Source organism: Cervus canadensis, chromosome 24, assembly GCF_019320065.1.
Source record: "Cervus canadensis isolate Bull #8, Minnesota chromosome 24, ASM1932006v1, whole genome shotgun sequence".
Taxonomy (NCBI): Eukaryota; Metazoa; Chordata; class Mammalia; order Artiodactyla; family Cervidae; genus Cervus; species Cervus canadensis.
In genome coordinates this window covers 15,430,050-15,452,022 of record NC_057409.1, presented here as the reverse complement: position 1 = coordinate 15,452,022, position 21,973 = coordinate 15,430,050, and the positions used below count along the sequence as shown (strand labels likewise).

The window sequence follows — 21,973 nt, the reverse complement described above, 5'->3', positions numbered from 1 at the left end:
TGTATTCGCTTGGAGAATTTTGAGCAGTACTTTGCTAGAGTGTGAAGTGAATGCAATTGTGGCGTAATTTGAACATTTTTGGCATTGCCTTCCTTTGGGATCGGAATGAAAACTGACCTTTTCCAGTCCTGTGGCCACTGCTGAGTTTTCCAAATTTGCTGGCATATTGAGTGCAGCATGTTCACAGCATCATCTTTGAGGATTTGAAATAGCTCAACTGGAATTCCATCACCTCCACTATCTTTGTTCATAGCGATGCTTCCTGAGGCCCACTTAACTTCGAATTCCGGGATATCTGGCTCTAGGTGAGTGATCACACCATCATGATTATCTGGGTCTTGAAGATCTTTTTTGTGCAGTTCTTCTGTGTATTTTTGCCAGCTCTTCTTAATATCTTCAGCTTCTGTTAGTTCCATACCATTTCTGTCCTTTATGGTGCCCATCTTTGCATGAAATGTTCCCTTGGTATCTCTAATTTTCTTGAAGAGATCTCTAGTCTTTCCCATTCTATTGTTTTCCTCTATTTCTTTGCACTGATCACCGAGAAAGGTTTTCTTATCTCTCCTTGCTAGTCTTTGGAACTCTGCATTCAGATGGGTATATCTTTCCTTTTCTCCTTTCCCTTTAGCTTCTCTTCTTTTCTCAGCTATTTGTAAAACCTCCTCACATAACCATTTTGCCTTTTTGCATTTCTTTTTCTTGGGGATGGTCTTGATCACTGCCTTCTCTGTACAGTGTCACAAACCTTCATCCATAGTTCTTCAGGCATTCTGTCTATCAGAACTAATCCCTTGAACTTGAATCTATTTGTCACTTCCACTGTATGATCGTAAGGGATTTCAAATCCAGTAGTCATGTATGGATGTGAGAGTTGGACTATAAAGAAAGCTGAGTGCCGAAGAATTGATGCTTTTGAACTGTGGTGTTGGAGAAGACTCTTGAGAGTCCCTTGGACTGCACGGAGATCTAACCAGTCCATCCTAAAGGAGATAATCCTGGGTGTTCATTGGAAGGACTGATGTTCAAGCTGAAACTCCAATACTTTGGCCACCTCATGCGAAGAGCTGACTCAATTGAAAAGACCCTGATGCTGGGAAAGACTGAGGGCAGGAGGAGAAGGGGCCAACAGAGGATGAGATGGTTGGATGGCATCACTGACTCAATGGACATGAGTTTGGGTAGGCTCCGGGAGTTGGTGATGGATAGGGAGGCCTGGCGTGCTGCAGTTCATGGGGTTGCAAAGAGTTGGACATGACTGAGTGACTGAGCTGAACTGAACTGAGTGGTCTGGTGGTTTTCCCTACTTTCTTCAGTTTAAGTCTGAATTTGGCAATAAAGAGTTCATGATCTGTGCCACAGTCAGCTCCCAGTCTTGTTTTTGCTGACTGTATAGAGTTTCTCCATATTCAGCTGCAAATAATATAATCAATCTGATTTCTGAATTGGCCATCTGGTAATGTCCATGAGTAAAGTCGTCTCTTGTGTTGTTGGAAGAGGGTGTTTGCTATGACCAATGCATTCTCTTGGTCAAACTCTATTAGCCTTTGCCCTGCTTCATTTTGTACTCCAAGGCCAAAGTTGCCTGTTACTCCAGGTATCTCTTCACTTCCTACTTTTGCATTCCAGCCCCCTATAATAAAAAGGACATCTTTTTCGGGTGTTAATTCTAGAACGTCTTGTAGGTCATAATAGAACGGTTCAGCTTCAGCTTCTTCAGCATTAGTGGTTGGGTCATAGATTTGGATTAAAAATTACATTTTCAAATTTTTCTCTGTGACTAAGGACAACAGATTTTATCTCATCATGTTTCTCATAAAGACTTTGGAAAATGCAAAGAAAGTCAAGCCATCACTGTTGCAGTCTTGAGAGGCTTTTGGACAGCAAGGAGATCAAACCAGTCAGTCCTAAAGGAAATCAACCCTGAATATTCATTGGAAAGACTGATGCTGAAGCTGAAGCTCCAATACTTTGGCCACCTGATGAGAAGAGCCAACTTATTGGAAAAGACCCTGATGTTGGGAAAGATAGAAGGTAGGAGAGAAGGGGATGACAGTGTTCAAGATGATTGGATGGCATCACCGACTCAATGGACATGAGTTTGAGCAAGCTCCTGGAGGTGGTGAAGGACAGGGAAGCCTGGCATGCTGCAGTCCTGGGGGTCACAAAGAGTTGGACATGAATGAGCAACTGAACAACAACAACAATTGCTGTTGCCATTTTGACATTGTTCCTTCCAGTCTCCTATGCCGTCTGTGTGGTTTTTTTTTAATGTACTTTTTTGGGGGTATGTGATCAAATATGCATCTTGCTTCTTTTCATCTAACCCAAATATTTTCCCAGTTTTATTTATTTTCCAATAAAATAAAATATTTTATTAAAGAATTTTTATAAAAATTCTTTATAAACCATTTAACAGCCGTATGCTATTCTGCACCTGACTCTAGTATGGTTTATTTAACTATTCTGCTATTTCTGGTTTTTCAGAGTCTTTCCAATAAATAATACTGAAGTAAATAGTTTTTTAAAAGAAAACTCTCTCCTCCTACATTTATGATACTTCTCCGAGTCATAAATTTGTAACTTGAACACTGAATCAAAGGATTTGAAAATTTCTAAGCAGTAGAGTCTTTGAAATGGACTAAATATATAGAGACCTGAATTTAGCTATAAAAAGGAAAGTAAAGAAAAAAAAGGGGGGTTATAATTAACAGATATTTGTAAATAACTGTTTTCTGTTTTACTGAAAGAGGTCTGGGAAGATCCAAGTGGTGCTCTGTGGGGAAAACATGCCTTTGACTCGAAGTTCCTGGCTCCATGCTGGTGAAACAGGGCTTGTTTCTGCTTTTTTATTTTCATCTGGGTCAGTGAGAGGACAAGCCATTCCTACAGGCTCATGTCCCTCTAAGGAAGAGGAAAGGCATCCAGAATCTAATGATGCAGATCAGTAGTTGTGTCAGCAGCCTTGCAGTTAAAAAAGAAAAGTTATAATAATATATCCTCCTAATGTGCAGTTAATTTTAGTTAAAAATTTCCCTGGTGATTTTTTTAAGTTTAATTGAATTATTTTGGCCACACTGTGTGGCTTGCAGGATCTTAGATTGAACCCCAGACCATCACAGTAAAATCACCAAGTCCTAACCACTGGACCTCCAGGGAATTCCCTCCCTGGTGATGTTAACCCAGGAAATTTGTAAATCTGATAACTGGCTCTGCATTTGGAATTGTTAGAGCTGCCCTAGCTGTCTGGGCCCCAGCAGGGCAGACACAACTCACAGAGCTCTGGCTTCTCAGCCACACCTGAGCACTCCCCTCAGAATCCGGAAAGAAACCAAGACATCATCACCAGAATCCTTGTTCCTGATCTTCCCTAATCAGGAAAAAGCTAAGGAGCGCCTCCAAGTCAACATGGCCAAAATCAGACGTTGGACTGTCTGCCCATCCCTGCGTTCAGTCCTCCAGCTCAGCAGTGGAACCACCACCTTCCTGGTTGTTTACATCAAAAACTTGAACCATCCTCGACTTCCTGTTTTCTGTCCTCACATTCTCCAGCACTGAATCCATCAGCATATTCTGTGCATTCTGTTCCTGAACCTTTACTCAAGATCTCACACTGTCCGTTTCTCTTCATCTCGCCCACCTGCCCTCTGCTCCAGCCCTATCACCAATCACCTGCACTGCTCAGTCACCTGCCACAGGGGCTCCCACTTCTTCTCTCTCCCCTGTGGTCTTTGCTCTACATAATAGACAAAGGGATCCTGCTAAAATGTAACTTTGGTCGTGTCATCTACCCTTTCTTAAAACATGTCAGAGGCTTCCCTTTGCTAGATAAGGTAAAGGTCAGAAATTCCAACATGACTCAGAAGGCCCTGCATACCCTGCCCTGGCCTTCCTCTCCAGCATCATTGCTCAACATACCCGCCCTGCCCCCAATCCATCCTTCAGCTCCTGCAAGTCCTGCACCCAGGGCTCTGCCAAGGAGGCCCTCTTCTCCCCTCCGCCTTCCCACATTCCCAGTCTAGGTCAAGTTATTTACCCCTCTAGAAACACAGGAGGTTTCTTTTTCTTCTTCAGAGAACCTATTTAAAGTTTCATATATATATATTATATGTATAAATGTTTTTTCCATTCATCAGCACGATTATGTAATGGATGTCTGTCTCCTCTACTAAACCATAAGATCCTCTCTGCTACTGTTCTCTGCTCTTTCCCCATCTGCTCACTCAGAGTCTGGCACCAAGTAGGGGCTTTAATAAAAGTTGTTGCTCGCTGAATGGAGAACTTGAGTCCTGGTGACAATTCTCCTTGACACCCGTGTCCCTGTAGGGTGCAGGCTCTTCCCAGGGCGGGCAGGCCAGGTTCTCCACAACACGTCCTCTTGAGGGAAAGTGATTTTGCTGGTTTTCTTGTTGTTGTTTTTCATTTCAGCTGTCACTGCCTAAAATGTACTCGTTTTTCCCTTCTCTCTTTATGCAGCTAAAGCTTGCTTTCACTCTGGACCATGAGACTGGGTTGCCTCAAGGATGTCATGTCTACGAGTACCGAGACAGCAACAAGTAAGCCACTCTGTGGGAAAGTGTGTCACCTGACCCTGTCCTGTGGAGGTAGCACCCCTGGGCTTCCATATACGCGGCTTCCCTGACTAAGAGATCCTCAGGGAGGCAGTCACACTTTTTGTGAATGTACTAGAAAATAGCTGGCACAAAAGTATTTCTCCTGTAAAATCTCTTTTGCCCTTCTGTATAGGATGTGAAAATACTTGTGTCAGAGCAGAGGTAATGTGTTAGGAGTATTGGCTTGGCTGAAAGATTCGTGCAGGGCTTGCGGGAAAACCCGAACAAGGTTTTTGGCTATCCCAATATATTCCAAAGCAAACCTTCTTTCCAGGCTCCAGCTCTTCTTGACCCCCCACCCCTACTTCATCTCCAATCATGTGCTTGCTTATTGGGTTCACTGTGTGACTTTTGTTGTAGTTCAGTCTGACTATACTATTTATAGGAGTTTGTTGTGATAGTCTGCCTGCCTTGTGAATTTGTTTTCAATTGTTTTTAATAATTTTTATTGGAATATAGTTGATTTACAATGTTGTGTTAGTTTCTGCTGTCCAACAAAGTGAATCAGTTTTCCATATACATACATCCACTCTTTTTTTAGATTCTTTTCCCATATAAGTCATGACAGAGTAATGAGCAGAGCTCCCTGTGCTATATAGTAGGTTCTTGTCAGTTATCTATTTTATATATAGTAGTGTGGAAATGTCAATCCCAATTTCCCAATGTGTCCCTCCTCCTTACCTTAGGAATTTTAGAGATGGGCCATTCGTGGGTACCTACAGAGGTTTAAGTTGGTGACCTTATTACAAAGATGGCTCCTGGCATAGTTTTATACACCTCTTTTCTTCATCACAGACTGCCCCCTTGACTGTGAATGATTGTCTGTGGGACAGTGAAAGTGGTGATGAGTGAGGTGAGGGGTGTGCCCTGAAGAAGACGATGACCGTGATGAATGGTGAAGGCAGCTGCCATTGAGCACCTACTGTGTGTATCACAGTCGAGGGATCAGTCAGTTCTGTTGCTCAGGGGTGTCAGATTCTTTGCCACCCCATGAACTGCAGCACGCCAGGCTTCCCTGTCCATCACCAACTCCCAGAGCTTCCTCACATTCATGTCCATTGAGTCAGTGATGCCATCCAACCATCTCATCCTCTGTTGTCCCCTTCTTCTCCTGCCTTCAATCTTTCCCAGCATCAGGGTCTTTTCAAATGAGTCAGTTCTTCCCATCAGGTGGCCAAAGTAATGGAGTTTCAGCTTCAGCATCAGATCTTCCAATGAATATTCAGGACTCATTTCCTTTAGGTTGGACTGGTTGGATCTCTTTGATGTCCAAGGGACTCTCAAGAGTCTTCTCCAACACCACAGTTCAAAAGCATCAATTCTTCAACACTCAGCTTTCTTTATAGTCCAACTCTCACATCTATATGTGATTGCTGGAAAAACCATAGCTTTGACTAGGCGGACTAGTCGAGGGATAGTACTGTAATTAAGTGTTATCCCATTTAATTCTCATGATAACCTGAAGAATTTTCTTCTATTACTATTGTATTTGCAGAAACTGAGGTCTAGGGAATGTAAGTAACTTGTTTAAGGTCACTTGCCTCAGCTGAGTGAGGCAGAGTCAACATTATCACATTAACTCTGGGAAGAAAATAGATGAAAGACAGCTGTTGTCCCAAGGTGCTACTCAGTGATGACAAGAATAGTCCCAACCTGGACGTGAGGACTAATTGTTTAAGTATCCAAGCTGGTTTGTTTTACCCAGTGGAAGGATCAAATAGGCACATGCCAGTGGAACCTTCTAGAAGAAAACTTGCATCTTCCTCAAGAACTCTTGCTCTGTTATTGGTGGCAGATGGGTTACTGAGTGCCTTCAAGACCAAATCTCCATTCAGATTACTTTCAAGGTGTTATTCATTTGTAATTTATCCTTAGGAGAATGCTATCCTAAGCTATTGTGTACCCACAATTCCCGCCAAATCAGTCGTTCAGGAAAGTTGACCAAGCATCCTTTAACACCATCACTCTTCTTGGATGGCTCTGTTTCTGGAAAACAGTTGCAGGATTTCCAGGCCATCATGTCAGAAGGCAGCCCTTCACATGACAGACTGTGGCCCCGGTAACACAATAGTGTCAGGTTCACGGCCTGACTCTCTGCTCTTTGGAAATAAGGTTGACAGAGTTTCTGTTCAGTTGGAGAAGGGCAGTAGCTTGAAGTCCATGTCTGAGCAGTTCTGAGGTCTGGTGACAACAACTGACATTGTTATTAAAGCTGATCAGAGAGAAGAGCTAGCTTTGTTTCTTGGCCTAGTCCCTGATTCTGATAACTAGCATGTTATCAGACAAAGCAATATAGGAGAGAATGTAGGAGTTGTGAGTATTGATAAGCTTTGACTGAGGACCTGTAAGAGAAAGCCTTTGTGTAGGAAACTGGGTAGGAGCCATGATCTCAGGAAGTGTGATAGATGCCTCGGTGGCCCCCTCTGCGGTTTTCTCTTGATCCTCTTAGAGGCAGCCTTGGGGTTCATTCTCAACCTGTGGACAAGTTTTCTAACCTCCCTGAGCCTCAAGTTTTTTCATCTCTTAAGAGCAATGGGATTAATGATACTTTTCTGGCATGACTGTCATGGGGATTCAATGGGGTGACATTGTCGCCAGCCTAGCACATAGAGTGCCTGCAGTAAGTGTTGATGCCCTCTCCTTCCCAAACAGAAAAATCATCTCATGACTTCCCTTCTGTTTTCCCAGTGCCAGCAGGGCCGCCTCCGTGAACTGTGGCGGCAGCTTGCAGAGTACTGATTGGGGCAGAGGCTGGTGCACATGCCTCTTGCAGGTCTCTGTCCATGAGCACTCTGTCCGAAGGCAGACTAGACTCCTCTTCCCGCTGTGACCTTGAAGTCAAGCGTGGAGAACCCCCTGAGCTTGGCTGAGACATTCTTCTCTCTCCCCTGGCTCTGCCCTGTCTGTGGTTCTCTGTTCACTTTCAGGGACAATTCCTCGACTGCCTGAATCTCAACATTGGTGTTTAGGAAGTGAGATTTCAGCCCAGCCCCTAAGTGGGGCTTAGACAACACTTCATGTTGTCTCAGCCAAAAAAATGAAGGCAACAGCAGCAGAGAAATAAGGTTCTACGTACAGAAGAAATTAGTGAATATTGTTGTTTTAATCTGTCAGTCTTGTCCGACTCTTTTTGTGACCCTGTGGACTGTAGCCCACCAGGCTTCTTGGTCCGTGGGATTTCCCAGGCAAGAATAGTGGAGTCGGTAGCCATTCCCTTCTCTAAGGGATCTTAGACCCAAGGATCAAATCCAGCTCTCCTGCATTGCAGGCAGATTCTTTACTGCTAAGCCACCAGGGAAGCCCCACCTGGATATTAGTTGGGTACGATTAATTATTGAAACTCCTACTTTTATCTGGGTATTCCCTGCAGTATAATTTGTAATCATTTTAGTATTTATCACTGCCAAATGCAATCCGTCAGCAAAGAAGTTTTTCTGAGTAAGTACTGAGGCTCTCGCGTTCTCCCCAGTGGTCTTTGCCATCAGATGGAATAGCTTTGAAAATAGGCACTCTGCTTTTCTGCTTCCTGGACTCTTGTATCCGTGTTCTTTCCTGGAACATCCTAGTAGCCCCGATCCATGACTCCACGTCATGCCATTCTCCTTCTCCATGAAGAAGCTCCTTTCGGCCTCTGGGCTCCAGGGAGAACAGGACCTTGGACTTGTCCATCTCTGGTGGGACTTAGACTTTGGAGGGCACAGTTCTCAGGTAAATATTCTTTTTTTTTTTTTTTTAAGTTTTCCTTTACAATATTCATTTATTTGGCTGCACCAGGTCTTAGTTTGCAGCATGTGGGATCTTCAGTGGTGACATGTGGGATCTAGTTCCCTGACCAGGGATCAAATCTGCATTGGAAGCATGGAGTCTTAGCCACTGGACCACCAGGGAAGTCCCCAGATAAACATTCTTAAAGTTCTGAGATCATTAGGGTAAAGAAGCTGCCTTCTTGTGCCTCGGGTTAGATTAGTAAAGCCTTCTCCTCCAATTATTCTGCCAGCCTCCCAAGGCTGTTCAAATCTGCATCTAAGGGGTGTGAGGCCTCTGTCTCCCCACCGCCCTTCACAGCCCACATACCTGCAGACAACCTTCTTTTTCTCTGTTGGAGAAACTTCACCTACCTTTAATATGAAATCCAGTGAAGCCAGAGCTGATCCAGTCATGTTCCTCAAACTGGGTTTTGGAGATCTCTTCCTAGAGCAAGAAACAGGCGTCAAAAGGTGAACAAGTGATTCATGAGAATTCAGTTCAACATTTAGTAAGCCCCTACTCCAGGCATTGTGTGTGTGCGAGGTGCTACGGAGACAAAGGTAAATCAAGCCTGGCCCATGACTTCAAGGTGGTGGTTGTTTAGTCGCTAGGTCATTTCCAACACTTTTGCAACCCTGTCTGCTGCAGCCTGTCAGGTTCCTCTGTCCGTTGGATTTCCCAGGCAAGGATACTGGAGTGGGTTGCCATTTCCTTCTCCACGGGATCTTCCTGACCCAGGGATGGAACCCATGTCTGTTACATCTCCTGCATTGGCAGGCAGGTTCTTTACCACTAGCACCAGCTGGGAAGTCCACTACTCTCCTAGTAGCTGTTTGTAGTGTGCTCTTGGATACTCCATTCTGATTGGAGTGTTTAGTTTTTTATTTTTAATTTTTAGGTGTTATATTTGGAGCTTTTTAAAAATCAGCCTATTTTTTCCCCCTGTTCTTTTTGTGTGTCCTAGTTTTTCACTATTTCTCTTCCTTTCATATGTTCTAGTTATTTTTATTATACTTATTTTATAACCCCTTTCTGATTGTTCACTTATTTCTACTTCTAAGAGTACCTGTTCTCCCAAACGTAGTCTCTGATGACTTGGCTTTCAGTTCACTTCAGTTCAGTTGCTCAGTTGTGTCCGACTCTTTGTGACCCCGTGAATTGCAGCACGCCAGGCCTCCCTGTCCATCACCAACTCCCGGAGTTTACTCAGACTCATGCCCATCAAGTCGGTGACGCCATCCAGCCATCTCCTCTTGTGTCGTCCCCTTCTCCTCCTGCCCCCAATCCCTCCCAGCATCAGGGTCTTTTCCAACGAGTCAACTCTTGGCATGAGGTGGCCAAAGTATTGGAGTTTCAGCTTCAGCATCAGTCCTTCCAGTGAACACCCAGGACTGATCTCCTTTAGGATGGACTGGTTGGATCTCCTTGCAGTCCAAGGGACTCTCAAGAGTCTTCTCCAACACCACAGTTCAAAAGCATCAATTTTTCGGCGCTCAGCTTTCTTCACAGTCCAACTCTCACATCCATACATGACCAATGGAAAAACCATAGCCTTGACTAGACGGACCTTTGTTGGCAAAGTAATGTCTCTGCTTTTTAATATGCTATCTAGGTTGGTCATGACTTTCCTTCCAAGGAGTAAGCATCTTTTAATTTCATGGCTGCAATCACCATCTGCAGTGATTGTGGAGCCCAAAAGAATATAAAGTCTGACACTGTTTCCACTGTTTCCCCCTCTTATTTCCCATGAAGTGATGGGACCAGATGCCATGATCTTAGTTTTCTGAATGTTGAGCTTTAAGCCAACTTTTCACTCTCCTCTTTCACTTTCATCAAGAGGTTTTTTAGTTCCTCTTCACTTTCTGCCATAAGGGTGGTGTCATCTGCATATCTGAGGTTATTGATATTTCTCCCGGCAATCTTGGTTCCAGCTTGTGCTTCTTCCAGCCCAGCGTTTCTCATGATGTACTCTGCATATAAGTTAAATAAGACGGGTGACAATATACAGCCTTGACGTACTCCTTTTCCTATTTGGAACCAGTCTGTTGTTCTATGTGCAGTTCTAACTGTTGCTTCCTGACCTGCATACAGGTTTCTTAAGAGGCAGGTCATGTGGTCCGGTATTCCTGTCTTTTTCAGAATTTTCCACAGTTTGTTGTGATCCACACAGTCAAAGGCTTTGGCATAGTCAATAAAGCAGAAATAGATGTTTTTCTGGAACTCTTTTGCTTTTTTGATGATCCAGTGGATGTTGGCAATTTGATCTCTGGTTCCTCTTCCTTTTCTAAAACCAGCTTGAACATCTGGAAGTTCTCGGTTCACGTATTGCTGAAGCCTGGCTTGGAGAATTTTGAGCAGTACTTTACTAGTGTGTGAGATGAGTGCAGTTGTGCGATAGTTTGAGCATTCTTTGGCATTGCCTTTCTTAGGGACTGGAATGAAAACTGACCTTTTCCAGTCCTGTGGCCACTGCTGAGTTTTCCAAATTTGCTGGCATATTGAGTGCATCATGTTCACAGCATCATCTTTGAGGATTTGAAATAGCTCAACTGGAATTCCATCACCTCCACTAACTTTGTTTGTAGTGATGCTTTCTAAGGCCCACTTGACTTCATATTCCAGGATGTCTGGCTCTAGGTGAGTGATCATACCATTGTGATTATCTGGGTCGTGAAGATCTTTTTTGTACAGTTCTTCTGTGTATTCTTGCCACCTCTTCTTAATATCTTCTGCTTCTGTCAGGTCCCTACCATAGGGTGGTTCATTTCCTCACGTGGTTTGTTCCGTTTTCTCAGGTCATCTTTAGTGGGGATTGTGTTCTCTGTGAGAGTCCCATACGTTCCTGGGTTGTGCATGTGTCCTTTCGTCGATTTGGTGTTTATTCTGCTGGGACCCCGAGAGTTCCATAGGTCTTGCCAGTTTGACATTACCTCTTGGTTTAGGATTCCCAGAACCTGGGTGGTATGCATTCAGCCTCCACACCCATAGGCGGTCCAGGCTTGCTTGGGATCCCCACCCCAGAAAGGAGCGCCTCCCCTCTGTTCCACCTACAGATGGTCCTCTGGGCTGGGAAAGAGGGCTTCCTGATCCCTGTTTGAAGACCAGCAGCCCTTCCTGGGTCCTGGCTTTCTGTGGGCCTCTCAGTTCCAGCTTCCAGCCAGATGGTCTCCCTCCTGTGGGCATTAAAACCTTCGCTCCTGTAACTGTATCAGGGTATCATACTCCCAGCTCCCCTTTGCTGTGGTAATGATTACCACTTTGACTTAGTTTCCTCTTCATTTCAAGTAACTGGCCGTTTTCCCTCCTTTCTTTCATGCTCAGTCATACACTTAAGTCAGTTCAGTCGCTCAGTCATGTCCAACTCTTTGAGACCCCATGGACTGCAGCACGCCAGGCCTCCCTGTCCATCACCAACTCCCAGAGCTTGTTCAAACTCATGACCATCAAGTTGGTGATGCCATCCAACCATCTCATCCTCTGTCATCCCCTTCTCCTCCAGTCATACACTTAGATGATTCTTTTGGAGTATCTCGTCCATCTTTTCTACATGTTTGTGTTGGGAAAGAGGTCTGCCTCAGTTCAGTCTACTGTCTTGTCAGAAACCGGAAGTTGAAGTAAACTTTGTAAAATGTGACCCATTCAACAAGCATACACAGAGTTTCTGCGGGGCACCAGTACAGAACTAGTCATTGAGGCTGGAGAGCTGAATGAACATTGGTGTGAGCCTAAGGGGCTCAGGGGCTAGTAGGAGGGACTGGGTACCATCAGCAGAAGACAGCTCTGTGATGGGACGCCTACCCACTCCAGCAAACCCATCTTCCATCCCTGCCTGACATCTTGAGCCTGCCACCTGCACAGTGTCTCTGGGTGACCAGGCCACGCCCTGCTTCTAGAACACAGCTCTTTCCCACCACCCCTTACGCCCATCTGGGTAACTTCTACTTCTTCCACCCTCAGCGAAGCGTCACTTCTTTGGGGAAGCCATTCCAACCCCTGACAGCCGTCACGAAGGCTGAATCACGAGTGCCATCTGAGTGGCCCTGCGCCCCTCCTGTCTGGCTCTGCTCCGGCATCAGTGCACTCCAGGTGCTGGTTGGCTTGTCCGCTGCCTCCTCCTGGGCTGAGTCCTTTTAAGGTCAAGGCCTTGATTGGTTCGTTTCAGCAGCCCTAGTGCCTAGCCCAGGACCTGGCACATACTGCTGGACGAAGCGGTTGGGGGACCTGACTGAATCCTTTTAGAGAGGGAACCTGGCTCCTGAGAAGTCAAATCTCTTTCCAGCCTTTGTCTTGTCTTTTTTTTTTTTTTTTTTTTGTGGGATTATCATGAGGATTACATTATGTCTGACGTCAGGGAAAACTGTCTCCTTGGATACTTTATGAATCCTGAAGAACTAACACATAGAAGAAAGGCTGCAGAAACTTCACTTGACTCTGTAGAGTAATTATAGTTACTTACATCATTCTGTACCATTTTTTGCCTGATGGGGGGCATAGTAATCATTATAAAGAGCATTAAATATGCCAAGCATACTTGCAGAAGCTGAGTTGAATTGCAAGGCTGCACTTCACTCATGACCTCTATAGTTTCTGATCCATGCAGCCTGACTATGGTAGAGGTAACCACCTCCTGAATGCCCACAGCGCACCTGCCCTGGGCTAGGGGCTGTGACCCCAAACCATCCAAGACAGATCTTAATTTTTATAACTTTACAGATTTTTTATTTTTTATTCATTTATTTTTTTTACAGATTTTTTAAGAAGTCAACAAGGTTATATTATTTTCACAGTTTTAGCAGATTAAATAAAACAAGGCTGAGAGAGAGGTTAACCTGCCCTGGGTCGCACCATGGTCAAGAGCAGAGCCTGGATTTCACCCTAGTTCTAGCAGATTCCAAAGCTCATTTTGCCCTGGTCCTGTGAAGGAGAAGGGTGGGGAAAGGAGGCCAGGTGGGCAGAGTGTAGCCCACAGTACTGTCCTCAGATCCCACAGGGGCCGGTCTGCCTGGGGACCCCTACCCTGCCCAGTCACCCTTGGGAACACAGATCCAGAGGGCCAAGACTGTGTGTCTGGACGGGGCTTCTGGTGACAGCCACCGCTCACCCCTTGCCCCTTTAATTTGCTTCTTCCTCTGCTCGGGACTTGTCCTCTTCCCTCACCGAAATAAGCAGATGGAATATTTCCTAGCAGCCCTGACAACTTCAGATGAACACAGACCCTTCCCAGCATTTCCAGGACTTTGGAAATGACACTCTGTGTCTGCACCTCGGACCCGACGCCAGTTCCTCGGGCTAAGGAGCGATGTAACCTGAGGGGCGCCGGGGAGGGGAGGGGGGTGGGGGGGGTGGGGGGAGGCTGCATACCTCCACTGACACTGCCAGGTTAGAATGAAGAATGCCTTTCTTGTTCCTGGTGAAGCCCTTGGTAGGAGCTGGAAACCAAAGGTGGGAGTTTGGTGGGAGGAGAGGTCTGGGGGGAGTTGGAGGCGACTGAGCCAGAGAAAGGTGCCAGCAGTGAGCTCACAGGGCAAGCCTGCAGCTGCGGTGTGCGTGTTGGAGTCGGCCGCTTGCAGGGCAGGTGTGCACTCACTGCCTCCATCGCAGCCTGGAGTATCGGCCTGTGGTGTGTGCGGGCCCCGACTCCTGCCTAGGCCTCTGGAGTAAAGATGGTGATGGGCGAGGGCTGTGCTTCTCCGCTGTCACACCGCTCAGAGAGATTGGGGCGGGGGTGGGGGGCTCCTTTCCCTCCCACCACCCCACTCCGGGCAAGAATGATATCCCAGGTGCCCAGGTGCAGTGTTTCCTTGGACCTCAGTCTTCCCCATAGGAAGGGAAGGGGGTATGAATACTCCTGCCTAAGAGAAAAGGAAGCCAAGTCCCCAAAGAGGTGCCCCGCCCCACGTCAAGCTGTAAACCAGAGGAGAGCCAGCCGGCGGCTTCCCTCCCTGGGAATCTGCCTCAGCCACGTGATACACGGCAGGGTGGGGCCTGAACAGCTGCATAGAGTGGGCCCCCGGGCAGGGAGGGCAGCCAGGCCTGGGTCAGCGAGGCCGCCTCCCTTGTGGCTTATGTTACCTCTGGGTTACGGTCACCTGCTCTCCTACCAAGGCAGTGCAGCCCACAGGTGGCAGGGCAGGGCACCTCTTGCTCAGCTGTGTTGAGTCTGCATCCTTTTCCTGCCTCGCGGGAGAGTGGGGGAGGGCTGGAGCCTGAGGCCTTGCTGTGAAGCGCTGAATTCTTCAGCGGAGGTTTCCTGGTGCGCTGGACCAGGGCGCTCAGCCCCTGATGGAAATCCCCAGCCCCTCGGCTCCTGTTGGCATTCTAAAGGGCAGAAGCGACCAGAGTGAGGAAGCGTGGAAGCCAGCGGCGGCGGGGACACTGCACTGGACAGCGGCCGGGTGCAGACACAGCCTGTACACTGGCCCGTGTCTCAGCGCACAGTGTGGCTTAATACCCGCTCCACTATTTTCTTCCATAGTCCACACACTGGAAAATAGATTCTTAGATAAACTCATTTTTGAACTTTGACATGCACAGAGAAAAGTGCACAAGCCATGTGCATCTGGTTCATAGATTATTAAAAAACAAACACACCACGTAGCTTTCGCCCGGATCAAGAACTAGAACATTTCCTGCATATTCCTCTCTCCTCCAGAAAGGAATCCACCATCATACCTTCAAACACTGTAGATGGGTTTTGCCGGTTTTGAACTTTGTTGCTCAGTTTCTCAGTCGTGTCCGACTCTTTGCTTACCCCACGGACTGCAGCACACCAAGCCTTCTTGTCCTCCACCATCTCTCGGAGTTTGCTCAGGTTCACGTCCGTTGAGTTGGTGATACCATCCACCTATATGAATGGAATCATTTGGCATCTTCTCTTCTGTCTCTTTCTTCTTTCAGCTTTGTGTTTGTGAGAATTCATCTTTGTTGCTGCATATGGTTCTAGTTCATTCATTTTCATTGCTGTAAGACTTCCTTTGTATAAATACATTGTAATGGATCCAATCTGCATTAATTCAGTTAGCATTTGGATTGCTTCCAATTTGGTTCCAATTTGTATAAATAATTATGTTTATACATGTCTTTTGGTGCACACATTTCTTTTGAGCATATACCTGGGAGTGAAACTGCTAGCTCAGAGAAAATACCCGCTTTAATGGATATTGTCAAACAATTTTCCCATGTGGTTATACCACTGTAACACTCCCACAGCAGCATATGAGATTTCATATATGTATTGGTCGAGCATTCAGTCGAGCACCTTTTCAAATTTTGTGCCCATTACTCTTCTGGGTTTTCCATTTTTTTTGTTGACTTACCCTTCTCTCTATTCTGGGTATGAGTCCTTTGTTAGTTATCCTTGTTGCTAATATCTTCTTCTTCTCGGTAGCTTGCCTTTTCACTCTCTTTGGTGGTGTTTAAATGAACAGAAATTCTTTATTTCAGTGTACTTATGTGTATCAGTTTTTTTCTTTATGGTTAATTCTTCTTATATCCCTTTTAAGAAAACTCTATAAAAATCATGAAGACATGTTGTTTGGGTTCTCTAAGAAAATCCATAGGACATATATATTTATATTTGCATTTATATTTGTATGTATGTAAAAGAAGATTTGTTATGAGGGATTGGCTCATGTGATTATGGAGCCTAAGAAGTCCCATGACCTGCTGTCTATAAGCTGGAGATCCAGAAAAGCTGGTGGTAGAATTTAGTGGAGTCTGAAGGCCTGAGAACCAGGAATGTCAGTGGTAAATCACAGTCTGCAGACGGGAGAAGATGAGATGGTGAGCAGGGAGAGGAACAAACTCCCTTTTCTCCCTTTTGTTCTATTCAGGCCTCCCACACTGGAGAGGGCAAACCACTTTATCCAGTTCTGCTCACAGACAACCAGAAACACACCCTCACAGACACACTCAGAATAATGTTTCATCTGGGCTCTCCGTGGTCAGTCTGGTTGACACATGCAATTAACCATCAAAATGTTCTTATATTTTCTTCTAGAAGCTCTATTGTTTTACCTTTTCTATTTTAGACCCATAATCTATTCACAATTGAATTTTGAATATGGAAGAGCAAGTTTCTTTTTTTTCCATATGGACATCTGATCAACTCAGCAGCACTCCCACTGCTCTCCAGAGTCACCGTCATCAAAATGGAGGGTCCCTATCCACACGGGTCTGTGTCTGCACTCTTTTCTGTTCCACTGATCTGCAGGTCTCTTCCTGTGCCAATACTACACTGTCTTAATCATTGTGCCTTTGTTATAAGTCTCGATATTCAGTAGAGTTAGACTTTCTACCTTGCTCCTCCTTGGTTAAGAGCACCTACGCTATTCTTGGCCTTTTTGTTGCCATGTGAATTATAGAATCAGATTGTCAGTTGCCACACACGTGCACACAGACTTGCTGAGATTTGTATTGAGATAGCTTTGGATCTATAAATCAATCTGAAAAAAAAGTGAACCCTTTTATGATTCTCTTCTTCTCCATGGTATATCCCACTCTTTATTTAGGTCTTCTTTAATTTTCCTCAGTAATGTTTTATAAACTTTTATACAGTAGTCTTCTTGATTTTCTTTCATTAGATTTATTCCTAGGTGTTTAATATTTGTGATACTATTTAAAATGGTATGTATGAATTTCCTTTTCTTTTTGTAGCTAATGTATGAAAAGACAGTTTATTTTTATTGACCCTGTACCCAGTGACCTTGCCAAATTTGTTTATTCAAACCATTCAAACCATTCATTTATAGATTCTTTCTGGTTTTCTCTGTGCCCAGTCTTTTTCCTTTCCAGTAACAGACCATTTGTTTCTTTTTCTTGCTTTATGGTGCTATACATATTTAATAGAAGTGATGATAGCAGGTGTCCGTGTCTCATTCCTGATCTCAGAGAAAAGAGTTTTTATCACAAACTCACTTTTAAATAATGAAAATTTACACTAAAATTCCCTTTGGTATACATTTGACTTTACTTTTCCCCAAGATGACCTTTCAATTCAAAGCTAATTTAAGTTTGAAGTATGGCGGTGGCAGTTCGTATGCTGCTGTTGTTGTTCAGTTGCTAAGTCTTGTCTGACCCTTTGGAACTTCATGGACTACACACACCAGGCCTCCTTGTCCTCCACTGTCTCCCAGAGTTTGCTCAAGTTCATGTCCATTGAGTTGGTGATGCTATCTAACCATCTCATCCTCTGTATGCTAGGAGGTAGGCAAACGGGATTTATCACGAGACTGTGACCCCTTATTTTAACCTTGTGAGGAACATTCTGCCCTCTCTGTTGTACAGAAGGATTACATGGCTGATAGAGCTGAGCAGGGATTCTATCAGGTGGTGTTGGACCCAAAGGTGTCAGGCTCTTCTTCCTACCCCGGGACTTTCTGGTAGAATATTGAATGTGTAGCCCTCAAAGTCACAAAAAATAACCACTTGTCCTAGATCTCCAAGAGAAGAGTTGTTAAACTCCCTCACAGGCCATCTTTTCCTTTTCCCTCCCCTGCATCTCCTCCACCCCTGTCATCTGCACATCCCTCTTTCTCTCATTTCTCTTGTCATGGACGCAAACTGTGCTGAAAGGAGCCCTCCCTACCTGCCTGTGCTCCTGAAGGGCCACACCTGCAGCCCTCCTCAGCCACCTGGCTGAGCCACCCACCATGCCATGTACAAGGCCTTCCCTGGCCTCTGCTGCCGTGTGACCTTTTGTCTGATGCCAAGGAGGTGGGCGGTGAGGACTGAGGGCTTTCCTTCGGGTCAGGCTACTTGGGTTGCTGGTAGAACTTTGGATCTTTAAGCCACCAGCTGTCCCAGTTTGAGGATTATGACCTGTGCAGATGCACAGAATCTTTATTTGCTGAGATGTGGGAAGAGGAAGGAAGAGTGCAAGGAGAATAGAGACCCAAACCCAAACAGGCCCTGGGGCAGTCAGGGGCTCCCAGGGCCCGGCAGGGGCTCCTAGGGCCCAGCCTGGCTGAGAATGTCCCTTCCTGCAGCCCCAAAACTACCCAACGATGACCCAAGACAGAATTCTAGGCCTCCAGGAACTCTTGAAACTAAGTACTTCGAAACTCTCAAAGACCTTATAAAAGAGTTCCCTTGGTTGACTTTACACAGGGCTACATTAAGCAAACAGCTTTTTTCCCCTTCTTGTTAGATTTCCTTTGTACAACGTCCCCGTTCCCTTTCCTCCTCTTTCTGTGACAGGCTGCACTTCTGTCCATTCTAGGAGCCTCCATCCATCCAGTGTGACTTGAAGCTCTTCAGTTGTTTTCTTCCAAATGCTTTTTGAGCATATGGTGACATGACTGAAATCAGCATTTTTGTTTTCTCTGTACCTTTCTCCATCTGCCATATATATACCTTTCCCCAGAATTTCTGGCACAATCTATGTCTCTTCTGCCTCTCAGGGTGTTTGTCCATCCACAGATTCCCATTCCAGAGGAAAGACTGCTCTTTGGCTGCCCGCAAGGCTAACCTTTTTAAGTTGATGGCTCAGCCAGTTAGTTTTCAAACCCAAGGAGGCCTGCCCCTTTCCAAGACTTAAAGGAGTTCTAGAAGCTGGTGGTATTCAGGCCGTCCCCTGCCTGACGAGCAGGCCCACTGTGTTCTGGCACGTGCTGCCAGTGTGCTGCACCAGCCTCTAGGGCACCTTCAGGTACTTCAGTAGCAAATGCCCCTGCAGTAAACACCCCCTCTCAGGGAACTGGAAGCCGGGGCCCAGGCCCAGGCCACAGGGCCTGCAGTACTCTGAGGGAGGTTAGCCCAGACAAGAAACGGGCCACAGGACTGCGCGCTGGCTCTGAGCCTGAAGGAGGGTGCCCGCGGCTGTCACCTCCTGCAGCTGCCTGGCAGGTAACCAGAACGTGCTTGGCCCTCTCCAGTTTTGGCTGTGCTTTCTGTGGGGAAGTATTTCTGATCTGTCCTCACTGCCACTCCCTAGCTCTCCCCCCAGGCCATTGTGGCTTTTCCTTGGTGGTTGGGCAGGAAGCCTCCAGAGCCTGAGGGAGTTACAGTGCTTGATGACAAAGGCCATCAGTGGATGTAAATCACTGAGATATAAATCACTGTGTTTATTGGAGAGGAATTGAACACATTTACTCTCCCCTCTGGGCTTCCCTGATAGCTCAGTTGGTAAAGAATCCACCTGCAATGCAAGAGGCCCCGGTTCAATTCCTGGGTTGGGAAGATCCCCTGGAGAAGGGAAAGGCTACCCACTCCAGTATTCTAGCCTGGAGAATTCCATGGAATATAGTCCATGGGTTCGCAAAGAATTGGACATGACTGAGCGACTTTCACTTTCACTCTCCCCTCTAAGCATACTTCTCTGGTGGTGGGCACCCAGGTGGGCAAGGGCCTCACAGAGTGACCAGACCAAGTGCCCAGCCCATGCCCACTGAGGCAAAAAGCACATGGCCAACTTATGCCACTGCTCCGAAAACCCAACCCAGCAAAGGCTTTGCTGAGATGCAGGACACACAGCACTCTGCTGACCGCAGCTGCCCAGGCTAGCCCCATGTGACCCCATGATCCAGGGCCATGCTGGGGACTGCAGGCTCCAGGTTGGCATGGCAGAGAACGTTTCCTGAGGTTGAGGACCTCCCTGTCATCACCCTGGACCTGACAGGCTGTGGGGACACTCAGAAGCAGAGCCCACAAAGGCAGCGGCACTGCTCTCCAGGTCCCGGGATCCGGGCTCTCCCCCCGACTTCCTCACCTCATGCCTCTTGCTGGGTGTCTCACTCAGTGGTGGGCCAGCCACGATCCTTCTCTAGACACCTTCATGTTTGAACTCCCTGGAACCTTCCAGAAGGAATTGCTCTCATTTTAATTTATAGATCTGTTGTTTGCTTTAGCAGTGTCAGTTGGACATCCTGTATCCCTTTTAGTAATTTAGGATTCTTCACACTGTATATATGATACCAAAGCACTTTTCTTGGGCCCTACTGTGCCACGAGGCTCTGCCTCTATGCTAAGTACGCCCACGGGGCCTTGTGCTTTCATTTGCCTTTATTGAGGCCCTGCCCCAGCTGTTTCTGTGTCCACCTTGACAGTCCTGGACCCTTGTCACTTCCCCACCACTGTTCAGATGAAACCAGCAGCACCCTCTCAGCCTGGTTGTGAGCATGAGGCCCAGTGGGAGAATGGAATTAGCTGGGAAGCCAGGTCTAGTAGTCATAATTGTTGATGGAGAAGAGGAACGGGTCTGAGTGAGGAACTAAGGGGGGACTTGCCTAGAGTCACACTTGACACCTGGCTCCAGCACCTGTGTTGGCCACCACAGGCTTTGTCTGTTAGCTGTTTCTTGCTTCTGCCCCATGTATCAGATACTCAGAATTGTGTATGTGGTTGAATTTTAGATCAGTGAGTTGGCGTTGTACTTTTTAAATCAACTGGAATTAAATTGTTTAATGCATTTGTCATGTTGGGAAATTCTACCTTAGCTCTAACAGCCCTCCAGTTTCAATTCCGTCTGTTTCTTCTCGTTAGTCTTCAGTGCAAATGAAAGACCAGTTAGCTGGTCGCCATCTTTTTGTGTCCTAAATATTCTAGGAAACCATCAGTGTTCTGCTCTTGAAGCTGAAGGAACCCTTTTCTCCTTTAGGCTTTTTTCCTGTTGTATTTTCCAACTGTTAGATTCATCAAACCGGACTCGTACGTTTCTGTGTAATCATTTGCCTCAGAAACACCAGCACTTTGCTCTGTGCCCCGTGAGGCAGGCTCCACCTGAGGCTTCGTGGCCCTTGACCTCCTTGTAACAGAATGGAGGCGGTTTTGAGGGTAGAGTGTGGAGGAATGAGTGTGAAACCACCTTCCTAAGATCCTTTGAGGGATCCGTTGCCCAAAGTGCTGGGAACACTGCTGGTGGGAACTCAGTAAATAAAAGCCAAATCAAAGAACCAGTTCATGACTAAGAAAATTCTCACAGGGGCATGGGATGGGGGTGTAGGGGAGTGAGTATGTGTCTATCTCCTGACTCCCTGGGCCCAAGGTCCAGGACAGTCTGTCTGTCGCAGCCCCCCACACAACGCCTGGAGCCCGCAGATGCCCAGCAAGTGCTGAATGCATGTTTCCAGGGAGCAGGCTGCATTTGTTCTTTTCCCCTTCATGTTGTGTGTTTTTGCATTCTTCAGTATTCTAATGACACCAGACTCTTGTCACCTTAAGGTTTTCATATATAATAATTACTATAATTTATGGAATACTTAACTTGCTGGACCCTGAGATAAGACCTTTACCATCACCCCATGGTGTGGGAAGTGGAGGTGAGGAAGGTTAGCTGTCAGGCTACGCAGGCCATGTGTGGTGGACCCCCACCTTCCCGCTTGACTTTAACAAGCAAGAGCACTAGGAGGTTGCTGCTGCCCTCTATGCTTTGTTCCAAAGCAAAGCTGCCCATCCACGGAGAAGCCTGCCTTCCTATGTGTCCTTCCCATCCAGGCCAGACCAGGCCCTCACAGAGGGCTGAGGTCAGTGTTGGTCAGAGCCCCGAAAAGACTGAGCTCATGCCAGAGGACCACAGGATTCTTCAAGAAGCCGTTATACATTCAGAATCATGTTACATGCCGGATGGATCATTTCCCACTGCCAGACTTAAAAGTGACCCCTGGAAATTCCTCAGCAAG

General features: G+C 46.3%; 1 protein-coding gene across 4 annotated transcripts in view; it reads left to right on the top strand.

The window, feature by feature from the left end:
- DIS3L2 (DIS3 like 3'-5' exoribonuclease 2) overlaps positions 1-21,973 on the top strand; it is a 354,056-nt gene that overhangs the window by 307,554 nt on the left and 24,529 nt on the right. For all 4 annotated transcript variants that reach the window (XM_043445967.1, XM_043445970.1, XM_043445968.1 and 1 more), the window contains exon 14: positions 4,474-4,553. In XM_043445967.1, coding sequence (XP_043301902.1) covers positions 4,474-4,553 — 80 coding nt within the window. The remainder of the gene's footprint in view (positions 1-4,473; positions 4,554-21,973) is intronic.